Here is a 15952-nt window from a genome sequence, read left to right on the forward strand (position 1 = left end):
GAGGGGGGGCCCCAGGGCCCCTGGTACCTGCGCGCTGCAGGGTCTCGTTCCCTTTGTCCAGGTAAAGGCGGAGCCACTCCACACACAGGCCCTCCAGGTAGCTCCTGTCATGCTCTGCCACACCGGCCGCCTCCCACTTGTGCTTGGTGATCTGAGCCGCCATGTCGGCCGCGGTCCAGGAGGTCAGGTCCTCGTTCAGGGCGATGTAGTCGGTGCCATCGTAGGCGTATTGCTCGTACCCGCGGAGGAGGCGCCCGTCCGGTCCCAGGTCGCAGCCATACATCCACTGGAAGGTGTGAGACCCTGACCCCGCCCCGCGGTCAGCCCCGCCCCGCGGTCACCCCGCCCCGTGGTCACCCCGCCCCGCGGTCACCCCGCCCCGCCCGCCCCGCGGGGACTGAATCTAAAACTGAAAGTGAAATCGGGTCACAGTCCCCGCGGGCTCCTCCCGGGTGGGGGCTGGGCGGGTCCCGCCGCCTCAGGGTGACGCTCGGACCCGGACCCTCGGGGCGACCCCGGCCCGTCCGTGGGGAGGGGGGTCGTGACGGGCCCGGCGCGCGGCTCACCGTCCTCGCTCTGGTTGTAGTAGCCGCGCAGGGTCTGCAGTCCCACTCGGAAAGTCTGTGCGGATCCCTTGAAGTTCCGCGTCTCCTCCTCCCAATACCCCGGGTCCTCCTCCTCCACCCACGGCTGCTGCATCCACGGCGCCCGCGGCTCCGCCCTCGGATTCGGGGCGTCGCTGTCGAACCGCACGAACTGCGTGTCGTCCACGTAGCCGACGGTGAGGAAGCGGGGCTCCCCGCGGCCGGGCCGGGACACGGCGGTGTAGAAATACCTCAGGGAGTGGGGGCCTGGGGGGCGGACGGGGGGCAGGGCCGGGGCTGGACACGCGCCTTCCTGGCCCCGCGCCCCCGCCGGGTCCCCTCGCTCCTCCCCGCCCGCCGCCCCCTCCGACCCCGCACTCACCGGCCCAGCTGGGGGTCAGGACCAGCGCCCCCGAGAGCAGCAGGAGGAGGGTGGGGGGCCTCATGACTCGCATCCTCGGCGTCGGGGGGACGGTCTGAGTCCGGGCGCTTCCGCGGAGGAGTTATACCCGGGAGCCCCGGGGACGCTGATTGGCTGCTCTGGAAACCAGTCAGCCAATGGCAGTGAGAGGTGGCGCCGCGTCACGAGTCTCCAGGAAGGAGGCGCCGACACAGGTTGGGAGAGGAGAAGTGAAACCAGGGCGCTGGGGAGTCCCCACACGGAGCTGCCCCCCAGACTCTGTCCCTGCGGAGCCCTGAGCGCAGGCCTGGGCCCTGGGCCTCGGTCCTGCCCCTCCTCCCGCGCGGGGCGCCGTCACCCTGTCCCCGAGGCCTGGCCCGGGCGCTGTGCTGTTCAGGGACTTTCCAAGGTGTTGGTGTCACCATCTCTGTGCGGCCTCACACACAGGCAGGCGCCCCGATAACCGTGCGTGTGTGGTGACGTCATCATAGTGACCCCTCACGGATCACACAGGGTGAGACAGTTATTAATCCAGGTCGCATGTCACTGCCTGTGAGATGGTAACAGGAGTCATGTTTTTAAAAATTATATATTTTATATTGATTTCAGAGAAGAAGGAAGAGGAAGAGATAGAAACATCAATAATAAGAAATAATCATTGATCGGCTGCCTCCTACACGCCCCACACGGGGGATGGAGCCCACAACACAGGCGTGTGCTCTGACATAAAGTTGAGCTCTGACCTCCCGGTTCATAGGTCAATGTTCAACCACCTGGCCCGCTGGCTCGGGGATATTGAACAGTTTCTGTTCTGTTCTGTCACAGTCCCCAGGGCTGTCTTGCTGGGTGGCTCTGGTCCTCATGCAGGTGATGTAAAGTGACGCCTTGTGTCTCTAAGTCCCAGACCTTCCCGTGCTGATGCATTGAATCACGTCATCAAAGCTCACAGGTGTTGTGTCCCCACAGAGCCCCCTAGGAAAGCTGTCAGCACTGGGGAGCGGTCCAGCTCCCGTGGTGGGACACACACCTGTTCCAACATTCTGGTTTTTTCTTGGGGGCTGACATTGTATCAAGACAACAGGACTGTCAGTTGGCACCTGCCAGGTGATATTTCCTGAAGGGAGAAGCTCATGTTCATTTTTTAAAAAATATATTTTTGTTGATTCCCGAGAAGAAGGAGAGGGAGGGAGATAGAAACATGAATGATGAGGGAGAATCTTTGATTGGCCTCCTCCTGCTCGCCCCATTGGCGATTGGGCCCACATTGGAGATTGGGCCCACCACTCGGACATGTGCCCTTGACTGGAATCAGACCTTCAGTCTGGAGGCTGAGGCTCTACCCACCGGGCCAAACCAGCTTGGGCACTCATGTTCATTACTGAGAAAGTGTGAGCCAGTTCCCCAAATCTCAGCAATCCTAGTGTCTGTGCCATTCGTTCTGTTACGTAAACATGGGCCAGGCCGGGTGTGGCTCAGGGCTGAGCATTGACCTGTGAACCAGGAGGCCAGGGTTCCATTCCCTGTGAGGCACCTGCTGGGATGCAGGCTAGATCCCCAGTGGGGGGCTTTCAGGAGGCGGCCTATCCATGGTTCTCTCCCATCATGCATGTTTCCATCTCTGTCTCCCTCTCAGTTCCTCTCTGAAATAAAAATTTTTAAAATATATTTTTATTGATTTCAGAGAGGAGGGGAAAGGGAGAGAGAGATAGAAACAACAATAATGAGAGAGAATCATGGATCTGCTGCCTCCTGCACATCCCCTACTGGGAATTGAGACCACATCCTGGGCATGTGTCCTCGACCTGAATCAAACCTGGGACCCTACAGTCCGCAGACCAATGCTCCAACCATAGAGACAAACCAGCTAGGGCTCAATTTTTTTTTTTTAATGTAAACATGGGCCCTAACCGGTAGGAGGTGTGCAGGAGGCGGCTGATCAATGTTTCTCTGTCATCTATGTTTCTAATTTCTATCCTTCTCCCTCTCACTTCCTCTCTGTAAAAAATCAATAAATAAAAAATTCTGTAAAAAGAATAAATAAAAAATAAAAAAGCCCAGGCAGCTTGGCTCAGTGGTGAGCATTGACCTATGAACCGGAAGGTCACGATTGGATTCCAGATCAGGGCACAGGCCCAGGTTGCAGGTTCAATCCCCAGTAGGGGATGTGCAGGAGGCGGCAGATCCATGATTCTCACTCATCATTGGTGCTTCTATCTCGCTCTCCCTCGCCTTTCTTCTCTGAAATCAATAAAAATCTATTAAAAATAGTTAAGATGGTAAATTTCATGTGACTTGTATTTTACCTCAACAAAACTATGTTTTTTAACTTTATTTTTATTGTTGACACTATTACAGGTGTCCTCATCTCTTCCCCCCCACTTTGCCCACCTCCACCCAGTTCCCACCCACCCTTCCCTCTGGCACTCAACATGGGCTGCGATCATGGGCTATGCCAGTGATGGCGAACCTATGACACGCGTGTCAGAGGTGACACACGAATTCATTTTGGGTGGCACATACGACAGAGACAAAAGAATTGCATAATTCAAATATTTGTCTCTCTAAATGGCCAGAGTTGGGTATCACTCGAGTAATATTATTACTCACATTACTCATGATCAATAATGCATTTCTAAAACCGGATGTAAACATGTACATTGGTGTTGTGTAGCAAAGATACATATCTTAGGGAAAACATCCACGATACATTGTTCCAATATTGACATTAGTATAAAAAGGTTAAGAATTGCACTATAAAGAGATTAATCTTTACTCATGACATTTTATTTTTACTCAAGTGACAAAACGCCCAATTCTGGAAATGACCTCATTATAGTCAACGTGTGCCTCCAGTAAGCTTCCCGTGTGTTCGGTTGCATTTGGCATACGGACACAGTTGAACACCATGTTCATTAGAAGACAAAGATATACAGTGCAATAGTGCTCGACGAGACATTCTGCGTGTCAGATAATTGATTACAAGACCATATATTTGTTGGTTAAACATACTATCTTTGAATTGTTTTGCACCAGGAGTCACTGCAACAACACTGCAAAAAGTTAATAGGTAAGAAACCTATCAACTTTTTATAAAAAACGCCGTGATTTATACTTACTTATTTCTGCAGCCTTGTGATGGATAATAAAAAAAATTAAAAAGCAAGATTGAATGATAAAGGAAGTGGAAGTAGCTGTAGCCGACCCTTTCAAGACATATGGACCGAGATATAGGGCATTGTCGACAGAAACAACAGATCATTGTGCATACTGTGTAATAAAACGGTAGTAAGCAGAAGGTGGAATGTAAAGAGACATTTTGAAACTAATCATTCTCAGCTCTTGAAAAAAAAGTATCGATGAAAGGAAAGAATACATTTCTAGGCAGCTATACCTCTATAAAAGTCAATCAAATTCCATCATTAAATTTCTAAGACGCTCTACAAATTTAACATCAGCAACTTACTGTATTGCTCACTCCATAGCTCAGCATGGAAAAGCCCTCAGTGACAGAGACTTTATTAAGGAAACATTTCTAAGATGTGCACCAGCTCTATTTCACGATATGAAAAATAAAGATGATATTATTAAAAGAATTTCTGAGTTACCACTCAGTAGAAAGACTATCAAAGAATAATAGGTCTTAACAAAAACGTACAACATCAATTAAAAAAAAGACTTAAATAGTTGTAAATATTTTTTTATTTCTCTTGATGAAGCTACTGATGTCACATCAAATGCTCGGTTGGCCATTATTGCTAGATATTCTGATGGTCTCACAATGAGAGAAGAGTTGATAAAGTTAGAATCAGTGCCAATAAGTACATCAGGAAATGAAATATGTAAGGTTGTTATAAAAACATTCAGTGACCTAAACATTGATATCTCTAGAATTGTGTCAGTCACGACAGATGGGGCACCAAATATGGTGGGAAAAAATGTGGGATTCCTGAAATTGTTTATGGAAGCTATTAGACATCCAGTTGTACCTTTCCATTGCATTATCCATCAGGAGGTGTTGTGTGCCAAATCGGGATTCTCAGAATTGAATGATTTAATGTCGTTGTAACAAAAATTGTGAATTTTATAGCTTCTCAGCCCCTTCACAAGCGAGAATTTTCTGTACTTTTACAGGAAGTTGATTCAACCTACAGTGGACTACTGATGTTCAATAATGTGAGATGGCTGAGTCGAGGTAAAGTACTTGAGCGATTTGTGGAGTGCTTTGAAGAAATGACGGTATTTATTGACAATAAGGATCTGGCAAACTTTCCTCGGATCAATGATCATAAGTGGGTCAGCAGTTTGATGTTTTTTACAGATCTCTCTGTTCATATGAATGAACTGAACTTAAAATTACAAGGTTTTGGCAAAAGTATTGACGTGATGTTTGGATACATCAAACCTTTGAAAAATAAACTTAAAATTTTCAAGCGAGATATTGAAACTAAAACTTATGAGTATTTTCCTCGGATAAAAGAGTATTTCGAGAAGGCCACTACACCGAGTGTAATGGAGTCCATACTTATGTACCAGAATATAGTAAACTCATTATTTGAACAGTTCAGCGAAAGATTCAACCAATTTAGAAGCGTAGAACAGACCATTAAAATAATTAGGTATCTGGATGTAGTTGTTCACAGTACTTTGGAATTAAAGGATTTCCAATGGATGCAAATTGATGATTTAGAGATGCAACTTGCAGATTTTCAAGGTAGCATTTGGACTCATGTGTTTGTCGACTTAAGGTCGAAACTTGAAAATCTGGAACGAAATCGTTTGAATAATGAAGAAGAGTGCAACTATGAACAAGAAATTTTGAGAGCTTGGAACAGAGTACCTGGCACTTTTAGCGACATAAAAAAATCTAGCGATGGCTTTGCTAACAATGTTTTCATCAACATTTTTTTGTGAGACTTTTTCTCAGCATTAAATAATATTAAAGCAAACAAAAGAAACAGGCTAACAGATGAAGTTAGTGGCTCTTGCTTGGCCCTGAAGTGCACCAAGTATGAACCTGCAATCAAAGAATTAGCAGACAAATTCAACACCAAAAATGTCACTAATTTATAGTTTTCCTACCATTCGATTACCATTGTTTTTATTATCATTTTTTCCTAAATGTACATTGTTTTTCTGTTTTTGTTCATTTTATACATACTTAGGCTGATTTTTCTTTGTTAAATGGCATTTAAATATATAAAATAAATATCAAAAATATAATTTTTTTTACTATGGTTGCAAATATAAAAAAAAATTATGAATATTTCTATATGTGACACAGCACCAGAGTTAAGTTAGGGTTTTTCAAAATTTTGACACGCCGAGTTCAAAAGGTTCGCCATCACTGATTTAAACTGTTCAACCCTGGCTGGGTAGAACAGTTTAAACAGTTTAAACAGTTCAGTTGGTTATACCATTGTTTAGATACCCAAAGGTTTCAGGTTCAATTTCTGGTCACGGCACATACAAGAATCAGTGAATGTTGTCCAGCCAGCGTGGCTCAGTGGTTGAGCATCAGCCTATGAACCAGGAAGTCACGGTTCAATTCCCAGTCAGGGTACATACCCTGATTGAGGGCTCCATCCCCAATGGGGGTTGTGCAGGAGGCAGCCAATCAATGATTCTCTCTCATCACTGATGTTTCTCTCTCTCCCTCTCCCTTCCTCTCTGAAGTCAATAAAAAATATATATTAAAAAAGAATCAATGAATGCATAACTGAAACAAATTAATAGTTCTCTCTCTCTCTCTCTCTCTCTCTCTCTCTCTCTCTCTCTCTCTCTCTCCTTACCTCCATTCCTATTTCTCTCAAAAACCAATGGGGAGAACCAAGATGGCGACATAGGTTAACGCCGGAGTTTGCTGCTTTGAACAACTACTTCAAAAGTGAAACCAAAAAACGGAAAGGACATCACCCAGAACCACAGGAACGCTGGCTGAGTGGAAGCCCTACAACTAGGAGGAAAGAGAAACGCATACGGACACTCAGAGGAGGCGCAGTGCTGAAGTCAAATTCTGAGGTGCGGAGTGCGTGGAGCGGGCTGGCGGCGGAGGGCGCGGTTGTTGTTTTCAATCTGGAGGGAGTCGCAGACTCTGAGCACCAGATCCCGGCGAGTCTTTAGGGACCCAGACTCAAACGGGAGAAGCGGGACTGTCTGGCTTCGGTCAGAGCGAGTGCAGCTTTCTCTCCGAGCTTTGCAGCGGGTGCTGGGACTCAGAGAGGCAGAGCCCCTGGGGACAGGACTGAGAGCCGCCATAACTGCTCTCTCCTGCCCACCCTGCTGATCCTGTGCGACCCGCCCTGCCCAAGCCCTGCACAGAGGCATTTGCCGGATAGCCTCAGGCAAAGGCTAGATTAGCACCTCCCTAGAGGACAGAAGTTCTCTCACTGCTGACACAGCTGATTCTCATAGCCACTTGGCCTGGAGGTCAAACCCTCCCTGGAATTAGCTACAACAATCAAGATTTAACTATAAGACTGCGAACAAAGACCACTAGGGGGTGCACCAAGGAAGCATAACAAAATGCGGAGACAAAGAAACAGGACAAAATTGTCAATGGAAGATATAGAGTTCAGAACCACACTTTTAAGGTCTCTCAAGAACTGTTTAGAAGCCGCCGATAAACTTAATGAGCTCTACAAGAAAACTAATGAAACCCTCGATGCTATGTTGGGGAACCAACTAGAAATTAAGCATACATGGACTGAAATAATGAATATTATACAGACTCCCAACAGCAGACCAGAGGAGCGCAAGAATCAAGTCAATGATTTGAAATGCGAGGGAGCAAAAAACATCCAACCGGAAAAGCAAAATGAAAAAAGAATCCAAAAATGCGAGGATAGTGTAAGGAGCCTCTGGGACAGCTTCAAGCGTACCAACATCAGAATTATAGGGGTGCCAGAAGATGAGAGGGAGCAAGATATTGAAAACCTATTTGAAGAAATAATGACAGAAAACTTCCCCCACCTGGTGAAAGAAATGGACTTACAGGTCCAAGAAGCGCGGAGAGCCCCAAACAAAAGGAATCCAAAGAGGACCACACCAAGACACATCATCATTAAAATGCCAAGAGCAAAAGATAAAGAGAGAATCTTAAAAACAGCAAGAGAAAGAAACTCAGTTACCTACAAGGGAATACCCATACGACTGTCAGCTGATTTCTCAACAGAAACTTTGCAGGCCATAAGGGAGTGGCAAGAAATATTCAAAGTGATGAATACCAAGAACCTACAACCAAGATTACTTTATCCAGCAAAGCTATCATTCAGAATTGAAGGTCAGATAAAGAGCTTCACAGATAAGGAAAAGCTAAAGGAGTTCATCACCACCAAACCAGGATTATATGAAATGCTGAAAGATATCCTTTAAGAAGAGGAAGAGGAAGAAAAAGGTAAAGATACAAATTATGAACAACAAATATGCATCAATCAACAAGTGAATCTAAGAATCAAGTGAATAAATAATCTGATGAACAGAATGAACTGTTGATTATAATAGAATCAGGTACATAGAAAGGGAATGGACTGACTATTCTTGGGGGGGAAAGGGGTGTGGGAGATGCGGGAAGAGACTGGACAAAAATCGTGCACCTATGGATGAGGACAGTGGGTGGGGAGTGAGGGCGGAGGGTGGGGCGGGAACTGGGAGGAGGGGAGTTATGGGGGGGGAAAAAGAGGAACAAATGTAATAATCTGAACAATAAAGATTTAATTAAAAAAAAACAACACAAAAACCAATGGGAAAAATAACCTTGGGTGAGGATTAACGAGAAAAACATAACAGAGCTCCAGAGAGAGTTGGATGGAGAGATGCTGATTCTGTTGAGACCAGAGTCACCGTGGGCTCGGAAAAGAGCTGGAACGGAGGAAACAGGGGAGTAGGCCCACCATCCTGTACCCTTTCTGATGCTTAAATACACTCACCTCCTGTGGTGTGCAGGCATTAATTTATTTTTTTAGTACATGAATTATTTATTTTTTTAACCTCCCTGGGTTAGTGTTACCACTTCCTGTGACGCTGTAATCATTTCAATACAAACCCAAAATGAGGCCCCAGGTGACCCGGGTGTGGGAACCAGGGAGGACCGGCTGTGGTTGAGGAAGCACAGTAGGACCACCACCTGGGGGGCTCAGGGCACCAGCGTGCGGGACCCATGCCCCGAGTTTCTGCTTCCGGAGGTTTTATTTTTAATATTTTTCCAAATGCTCACCTGAAGATATATTTTCCATTGATTTTTATTTTTTTTACTATAGTTTTATTGATTACAGTGAGGAAGGAGAAGGAAAGAGGGACAGAAGCATCAATGCTGAGAGAGAATCATGTATTGGTTGCCTCTCGCACGGTCACTGCTGGGGATGGAGCCCACAACCTGGGCATGGGCCCTTAACTGGAATTGAACCCTGGACCTTTCTATCTGCAGGCCGATGCTCTATCCACTGAGCCAAACCAGCCAGGACTCCATTGATTTTTAGAGAGAGTGGAAGGGACGGGGGGAGAGAGAGAAACATCGACATGAGAGAAACACATGGATTGGTTGCCTCCCCTTGTGCCCCAACCTGGGCAGGGATTGTACCTGCAACCGAGGTACATGCCCTTGAGTAGGAAGTGAACTGGGGACACTTCGGTTTGAGCCTCTAACCACTGAGTAAACCAACAGGGCTGCTTCAGTAGGTTTTCACTGCCAACAAGTTGCCCAGCTATGTGGATGCATGTGGTCGGGGGCCACTGCTGGAGAAGTGGTCCCCACTCACCCTCCTCCGGAGTCCTGACTCTCCCCCCAGGACAATGTCCAGGTGTGGGGACCACGGTGGTGACCAGCAGACCTCCCAGACACAGAGCAGGGTCCATGCCGTGTGGGCTGGGCGTCCAGGTGGGTGTTCCAGCCACTGAAGTGGACTCACTGGTTTCAAAGAGACTTTGCAGACCTGGAGTCACCACGGAGCAGCCAGCACGGTTACCACACTGGGCAACCAGAGAGCTCTGACCCAGCCGAGTCAGTCATACAGGAGAACCCCATGGGGAGCCACACCCCACACCAGGCAAACCCTTATATCTGGGTGTGGCCACCAAGCCCGGGTGCGGGAGAGGCTCCGTTGGTTGAGCATCATCTTGTGCAGCAAAAGGTTGCCCGTTCCATTTTCAGTCAGGGTACAAGCCTGGGTGGTGGGCTCAATCCTCAGTCCAGGTGCTACAGGGAGCAACCAATCTCTCTCTCTCTCTCTCTCTCTCTCTCTCTCTCTCTCTCTCTCTCTCTCTCTCTCAAAAAACGATGCTCAGTGAAATGCAAATGTCAAATAAAAGAATAATTCAGAACACACACACATCTAAAAAATGCTGTGGCCCTGGCTGGTTTGGCTCAGTGGATAGAGCTTTCGCCTATGGACTGAAGGGTCCCAGGTTCAATTCCATTCAAGGGCACATGTGCGGGTTGCAGGCTCCAACTCCCGCAGGGGGGCGTGCAGGAGGCAGCTGATCCATGATTCTCTCTCATCAATGATATGTCCATCTCTCTGTTCCTTCTGCCTTCCCCTCTGAAATCCATACAAATATATATATGTATTTTTTTAGAAAATAAAAAATGTGGTGTATCTGACGTCCACATGGCACTGGGTATTCTGTAGGGAATCTGGCCACTGTCCTGGGACCTCCCTATTTTGCAAGGAAATAAAGGACAACAGAGGACAAACAAGGGATAAGGGTTGGATCGTGAAATATTTATTGAGACAAGCAGCAAGACTGACAGAGTATGGGGCCAATAGGGAACAGGGTTAGGGTGGGTGGTGGTTATGCTGGGAGAACGGAGTGCCCCCCACCCCAGAGTGTCTGTCTCATCCACTGCTGGGGTCCAACCCCAGCAGGTCCAGGGGTCCTCAAAGGTGTGGACGGAGTCGGCGAAGAAGGAATGACATGGAGACAGCGTTCAGTTGATCAGCAGCCTTGCCAGGATCTCTAGCCACAATCTCCAGCCAAGTTCTGGTTAGGATCTCCAGCCAGGTCTGTGTCCATGTTCTCTTGCTAGGTTCTCCAGCCAGGTTCTGTCCAGGTTCTCCAGCCAGGTTCAGTCACCAGGTTCTAGTCAGGTTCTCTTGCCATGTTCTATCCAGGTTCTGTAGCCAGGTTCTGTCTCTAGGTTCTGTTGCCAGTTTCTGTCCAGGATCTTTTGCCATGTTCTCTCCCTAGGTTTTGTCTCTAGGTTCTGTGACCAGTTTCTGTCCAGGATCTTTTGCCATGTTCTGTCTCTTGGTTCTGTGTCTAGGTTCTGTGTCCTGTTGTCTTGTTACATCTGTATTTATACCAGTTGATTCCAATCCTCTCAATCTCTATTCCAAAGGTTAGGGCGTTTCTTATCTCCATTCCAGGGAGAAAAGATTCTGTAGCTTAAGGGTGATTGTTCGTAGTTAAAGTGATTAATTACCCGCCTGGCACTTAGTTAAGGGGTTTTATTCCCTCCCTAACTTCAGGGGAAAATCCCTACCTGGGGAAACAACCTTTCTCAGAGAGGTGACCTTGGTTAAAACACATAGCGCCAAGAAGGTGAGCAAACATATTAAGAACAGTATGCCATGTACGCCAGGTCCGTTGAAACAGCAAGGATGGACCGGCTCCCGGCAATCCACCAGGTGGTCCGTGTAGTCCGTCACTCTGGGGTGGTGGTTGTAGCGATTCTTCCCGAAACGCCTCTGCTGCGGGAAGTAGTCGAAGCAGTCCTAGCGCCCAGACTTCTTCCCCATCTTCCGCATGTAGTAGAACGCCACGCACTCCGCCACCGTTCTGGTCTTCACCCAGTGCTTCTGTACACGATGAAAGTCTTTTCCAAAGATCATGAGTGCATGTTCGAAGCTGCGGATTTCTTCTTCTGTCCACGCAGTCATGCCCTCCTGAGATGCCTTTCCGCTGCGGCAATACCTCTCCAGCGCCTCCTGGATGTTATGGCCGCACCTGAGCAGCTCCTGTAATGCCCGCTCATCGTCCCTGGTGAGCGCTCGGGCCGAAACCCCGGCCACCATTTTCCCCTTTCCAGTTCTGAATGCGGCATCGACAAGGTACTCCTTCACTGTGCTCTCCGCAACCACACCGGGACGCCAGAGGAGCTGCTCTCCATCTTCAGACGCTTTCCCATGGTCATCATCATCATCATCCTCTCCAAGGTAAGGGGGGATCTCGGCCTGATATTGTAAACCGATCCTTACTTCCTTCCTCACATCTTCCGGTGAGTTACCACTGTCTGTTTCACCATCTTCAGCCTCTGGTTCTTTATCTCCTTCACAAGGAATATTTGAGTGTAATGGCCTTGGGAAGAAGTCGGAAGCCTGGTGGAAAGCCAGAGACGGCACCAGGTCGTCTGCGGAACAGGGTGCCTCCTCGTCATACACTGACAGCAGGTCTTTTGCTATTTCCTCCTTGTCCAGTGTCATGTCTGGCAGCTGGTGGGCAAGTTCCCTTGGGGAGCTGTGGGCCCTGGGCTCCCCCGCGGCGGGCAGCACGGGCTCAGAGCCGCAGAAGGCCAGCAGGTCTTCCAGGGGCATGCCTCCTTCCTTCTCTAAGTCTTTACTTTCAGAGCTGAAGTTTTTACCCTCGTCCATCATCTCCTCTTCTTCAAGAGTTCTTTCGTCATCTCTCTCTCTCTCTCTCTCTCTCTCAGAGACAGACAAGTTACCCCAAGATTCCCCTTCGATGTGGAGTCTACAGAACAAAGTGAATGACGGACATACTCCTAGGCACGGGAACGGACTGATGGTGGTCACAACCGGGTCTGAGGGGCAGGGGAGGCACTGCAAGGCTCCCTAAGATGCACCCCCATCGCACCCCCAAAATAAAATAGAATCCGGTCAAAATGCGAACAGTGGCCTAGACTAAAAAACGCTGGTTTAAAACAGAAATCTCACCCTGTGCGTGAAGGGGTGCCAGAGGACCCCTGGTTTCCACACGATCTCAGAAATGATGCACAGCGCACACACCCGGGTCTTTAGAGACCAACCACTATGCATCCATCTGTCCGTCCAACCATCCATCCACCCACCCACCTATCCATCCATCCATCCATCCATCCAGCCATGCATCGGTCCTCACTCCCTTCCAAACCCCAGGTCTCGGACGCCCTCGCCGCACTCACTGCTTCCACGGCGCCCACACCCGCAACTCCTGCAGCCCGGACTGGCAACCTCTGTGCCAGGCGCTGGCACCCGCCTGTTTATATACCCGCTCAGGGCATCACTTCCTGTTCCCGCCCCGCCCTGTGATTGGTTAGAGACCAGGGTTGATCCATTTTTCATAATCCGCTGGGACATGGTTTCCGGGAGAGAAACGCCTGCGGCCGCATGGGGCGTGTTAGCGGATGAGCGGCTTAGCACGTGTCTGAAGGGGTTGAAGGACCCAGACACGCAGACCCGGCCCGGGCGGATGTGGCTCAGGGATACCAGCGCGGGCCTGGGTGCCGAGGGGTCACGGAGGGTCGCGGGTTCGGTTCCCTGTTTGGCCGCATGCTCTGGTTTCGGGTTCAAGCTCAATAGGTTCAATGTTTCTCCCCCGCCCTCACCCTCTTTCTGTCCCTAAAAGTAATTAAAAAAGAAAATAATTTATTTTTTTTTCTTAAAAATAGATTTTTATTGATTTCAGAGAGGAAGGGAGAAGGAGAGAGAGAAAAACATCAATGATGAGAGAGAATCATTGATTGGCTGCCTCCTGCATGTCCTCTCCTGGGGATTGAACCCCAACCTGGGCATATGCCCTGACTGGGAACCTCCTGGTTCATAGGTCAATGCTCAGCCACAGCTGGCTGGGCTGTCTTTTCATTTTGTTGATGGTTTCTTTTGCTGTGCAAAAACCTTTTAGTTTGATGTAGTCCCATTTGTTTTTTTTTTTCGTTTGATTCCCTTTCCTGAGGAGGTATATCAGAAAAAATATTGCGCCCTCGCCAGTTTGGCTCAGTGGAGAGAGCATCAGCCTGTGGACTGAAAGGCCCTGGGTTCAATTCCGGTCAAGGGCACATACCTTGGTTGCAGGCTTCTCCCCGGCCAGGGTTCTGGTCAGGGTCTGTGCAGGAGGCAGCCCGATCAGTGGTTCTCTCTCATCACTGATGTTTCTGTCTCTCCCTGTCTTTTCCACTAAAAAAAAAAAAAAAAAAAAAAAAAAAAAAGCAGCAGTAATAGCTAGCTTGCACTATTCAAAGCAGGTGTACCAGTCAGCTGTTGCTGCGTAACAGGTCGCCCCAAACGTAGTGGTTTAAAAATAAACATGTAGCATCTCACGCAATCTCTGTGGGTTGGGATCTTGCGACAGGTCTGGAACCACGTCTCAGGAGGCTGCAGGTAAGATGTCAACTGACGCTGTCGTCCCCTGAAGGCTGGGGCTGGAGGGTGCGAGGGGGTGCCCTCATGGGTCTCACGTGCAGTGGCTGAGCGAGCACCACCCGGCACAGCAGCCAGCTTGGATCAAAGCTGGTGACGGACTCAGTGAGTGGTAGAAGGTGGAGCGGGGACAGAGGGGTCGAAAAATCATGGCCATCGCCCGGGCGTCTCAACTCAGAACGTGGTGTCTCGTTTCAGCGATGCGGGACCCTCGGGACGTGATGGAAGGCTCCGGGGTCAGCCTCCAAAAGGAAGATGGTGGCATGACGGCTGTAGGTGAGCAGCCGACGCCCCGCACCACAGCTTTCTCCCCAGCCCAGTGCGGGGTCCCCCTCCTGCCCCTCACTCATTTCTCAGTGGGCATCCCTGGCCTCCTTGTGATAGGCCCCAGACCCTGTGCTGGGCCCCGCCCTGGAGGGCAAAGTGGAAGGGGGTAGGCTGGACAAGAGAACCCGCCAATGACATGCCCAGGGGTGGTTCTGGCCCGAGAGCTGAAATCCCACCACACCCCAGAGATGCGCGGCAGTGGCCACATTCTGTAGCTGCTCACATGCGTGCAGGCATGGGTAACTCACTGAGATCGGGTGCTGGCAAAGGCGTGCATTGAGGTCCCCCATCAAACCCCACTGGGCAGGGTATGCGGCCTGAGATTCCCCGTCAAGCCCCACTGCGGTCACCACTTCCCCTTGTAGCGGCTCCCACCTGTCCCCACAGATCAGGGCATCACACACTCACCTGTCCCACACCACGTCACTGGTTCCTGGCTGGTTCCCCGGCTCTCCATTGACCTCCTGGCTGTTCTCAGGATGTACCCCCGACTTCCTTATGGGGGATCGGGACGTCACAGACAAGTCTAACACGTAGTCTGTGTCACCAACTTCCTCGTCGGAATTCTCCTGAAGGTACTTCTGCCCTCGCAAGGTGACGACCTTCTGTGGGGAGAATATCAAACAAGATAAGACCCGGATGTATCCTACTCCTTGCATGTGTCCTACTCAACTCTCACACTTTCAGTGGTTGAGCATTAACCTATGAACCTGGAGGTCAAGATTTGATTCCAGGCCAGGGCACACCACTGGGTTGTGGACTTGAACCTCAATGCAGAGGCATGCAGGAGGGGCCAATCAATGATTCTCTCTCATCACTGATGTTTTTCTCTCTCCCCCTCTCTCTCTGAAATCAATAAAAAATATATATACTAAAAAGAGAATCAAGGAATGCATAAGTGGAACAAATTAATGGTTCTCCCTTCCTTTCCCCATCTCCTCTCTCTCTCTCTCTCTCTCTCTCTCTCTCTCTCTCTCTCTCTCTCCTTTCCTCCATGCCTCTCTCTCTCAAAAACCAATGGGAAAAATAACCTTGGGTGAGGATTAACAAGAGAAACAAAACAGAGTTCCAGAGAGAGTTGGATTGAGAGATGCTGATCATGTCAAGACCAGAGTCACGGTGGATCTGAAAAGAGCCAGAACGGAGGAAACAGGGGAGTAGGCCCACCATCCTGTCCCCTTTCTGATGCTTAAATACACTCACCTCGAGCGGCTTGCAGGCATTTATTTTTTTAATACACGAGACCTCCCTGGGCTGGTGTTGCCACTTCCTGTGATGCTGTAATCATTTCA

At 49.1% G+C, this 15952-nt stretch overlaps 3 protein-coding genes across 10 annotated transcripts in view; 1 reads left to right on the forward strand and 2 right to left on the reverse strand.

The window, feature by feature from the left end:
* LOC132216034 (saoe class I histocompatibility antigen, A alpha chain-like) overlaps positions 1-1124 on the reverse strand; it is a 51640-nt gene extending 50516 nt beyond the window's left edge. For all 7 annotated transcript variants that reach the window (XM_059665059.1, XM_059665057.1, XM_059665062.1 and 4 more), the window contains exons 1-3: positions 967-1124; positions 567-851; positions 28-303 (exon numbers count right to left, since the gene is read on the reverse strand). In XM_059665059.1, the coding sequence (XP_059521042.1) occupies positions 28-303; positions 567-851; positions 967-1039 (634 nt within the window). In that variant the 5' untranslated portion in view covers positions 1040-1124. The remainder of the gene's footprint in view (positions 1-27; positions 304-566; positions 852-966) is intronic.
* LOC132216037 (popy Class I histocompatibility antigen, A-1 alpha chain-like) overlaps positions 1-15952 on the forward strand; it is a 296300-nt gene that overhangs the window by 63312 nt on the left and 217036 nt on the right. The window lies entirely within an intron of this gene.
* Positions 9651-15319, reverse strand: LOC132216381 (mesoderm induction early response protein 3-like). The gene is given in 3 exon segments (XM_059665537.1): positions 9651-9683; positions 11556-12669; positions 15069-15319. Coding segments are annotated over 3 exon segments (1398 nt in total).

Source organism: Myotis daubentonii, chromosome 15 (assembly GCF_963259705.1).
Source record: "Myotis daubentonii chromosome 15, mMyoDau2.1, whole genome shotgun sequence".
NCBI lineage: Eukaryota > Metazoa > Chordata > Mammalia > Chiroptera > Vespertilionidae > Myotis > Myotis daubentonii.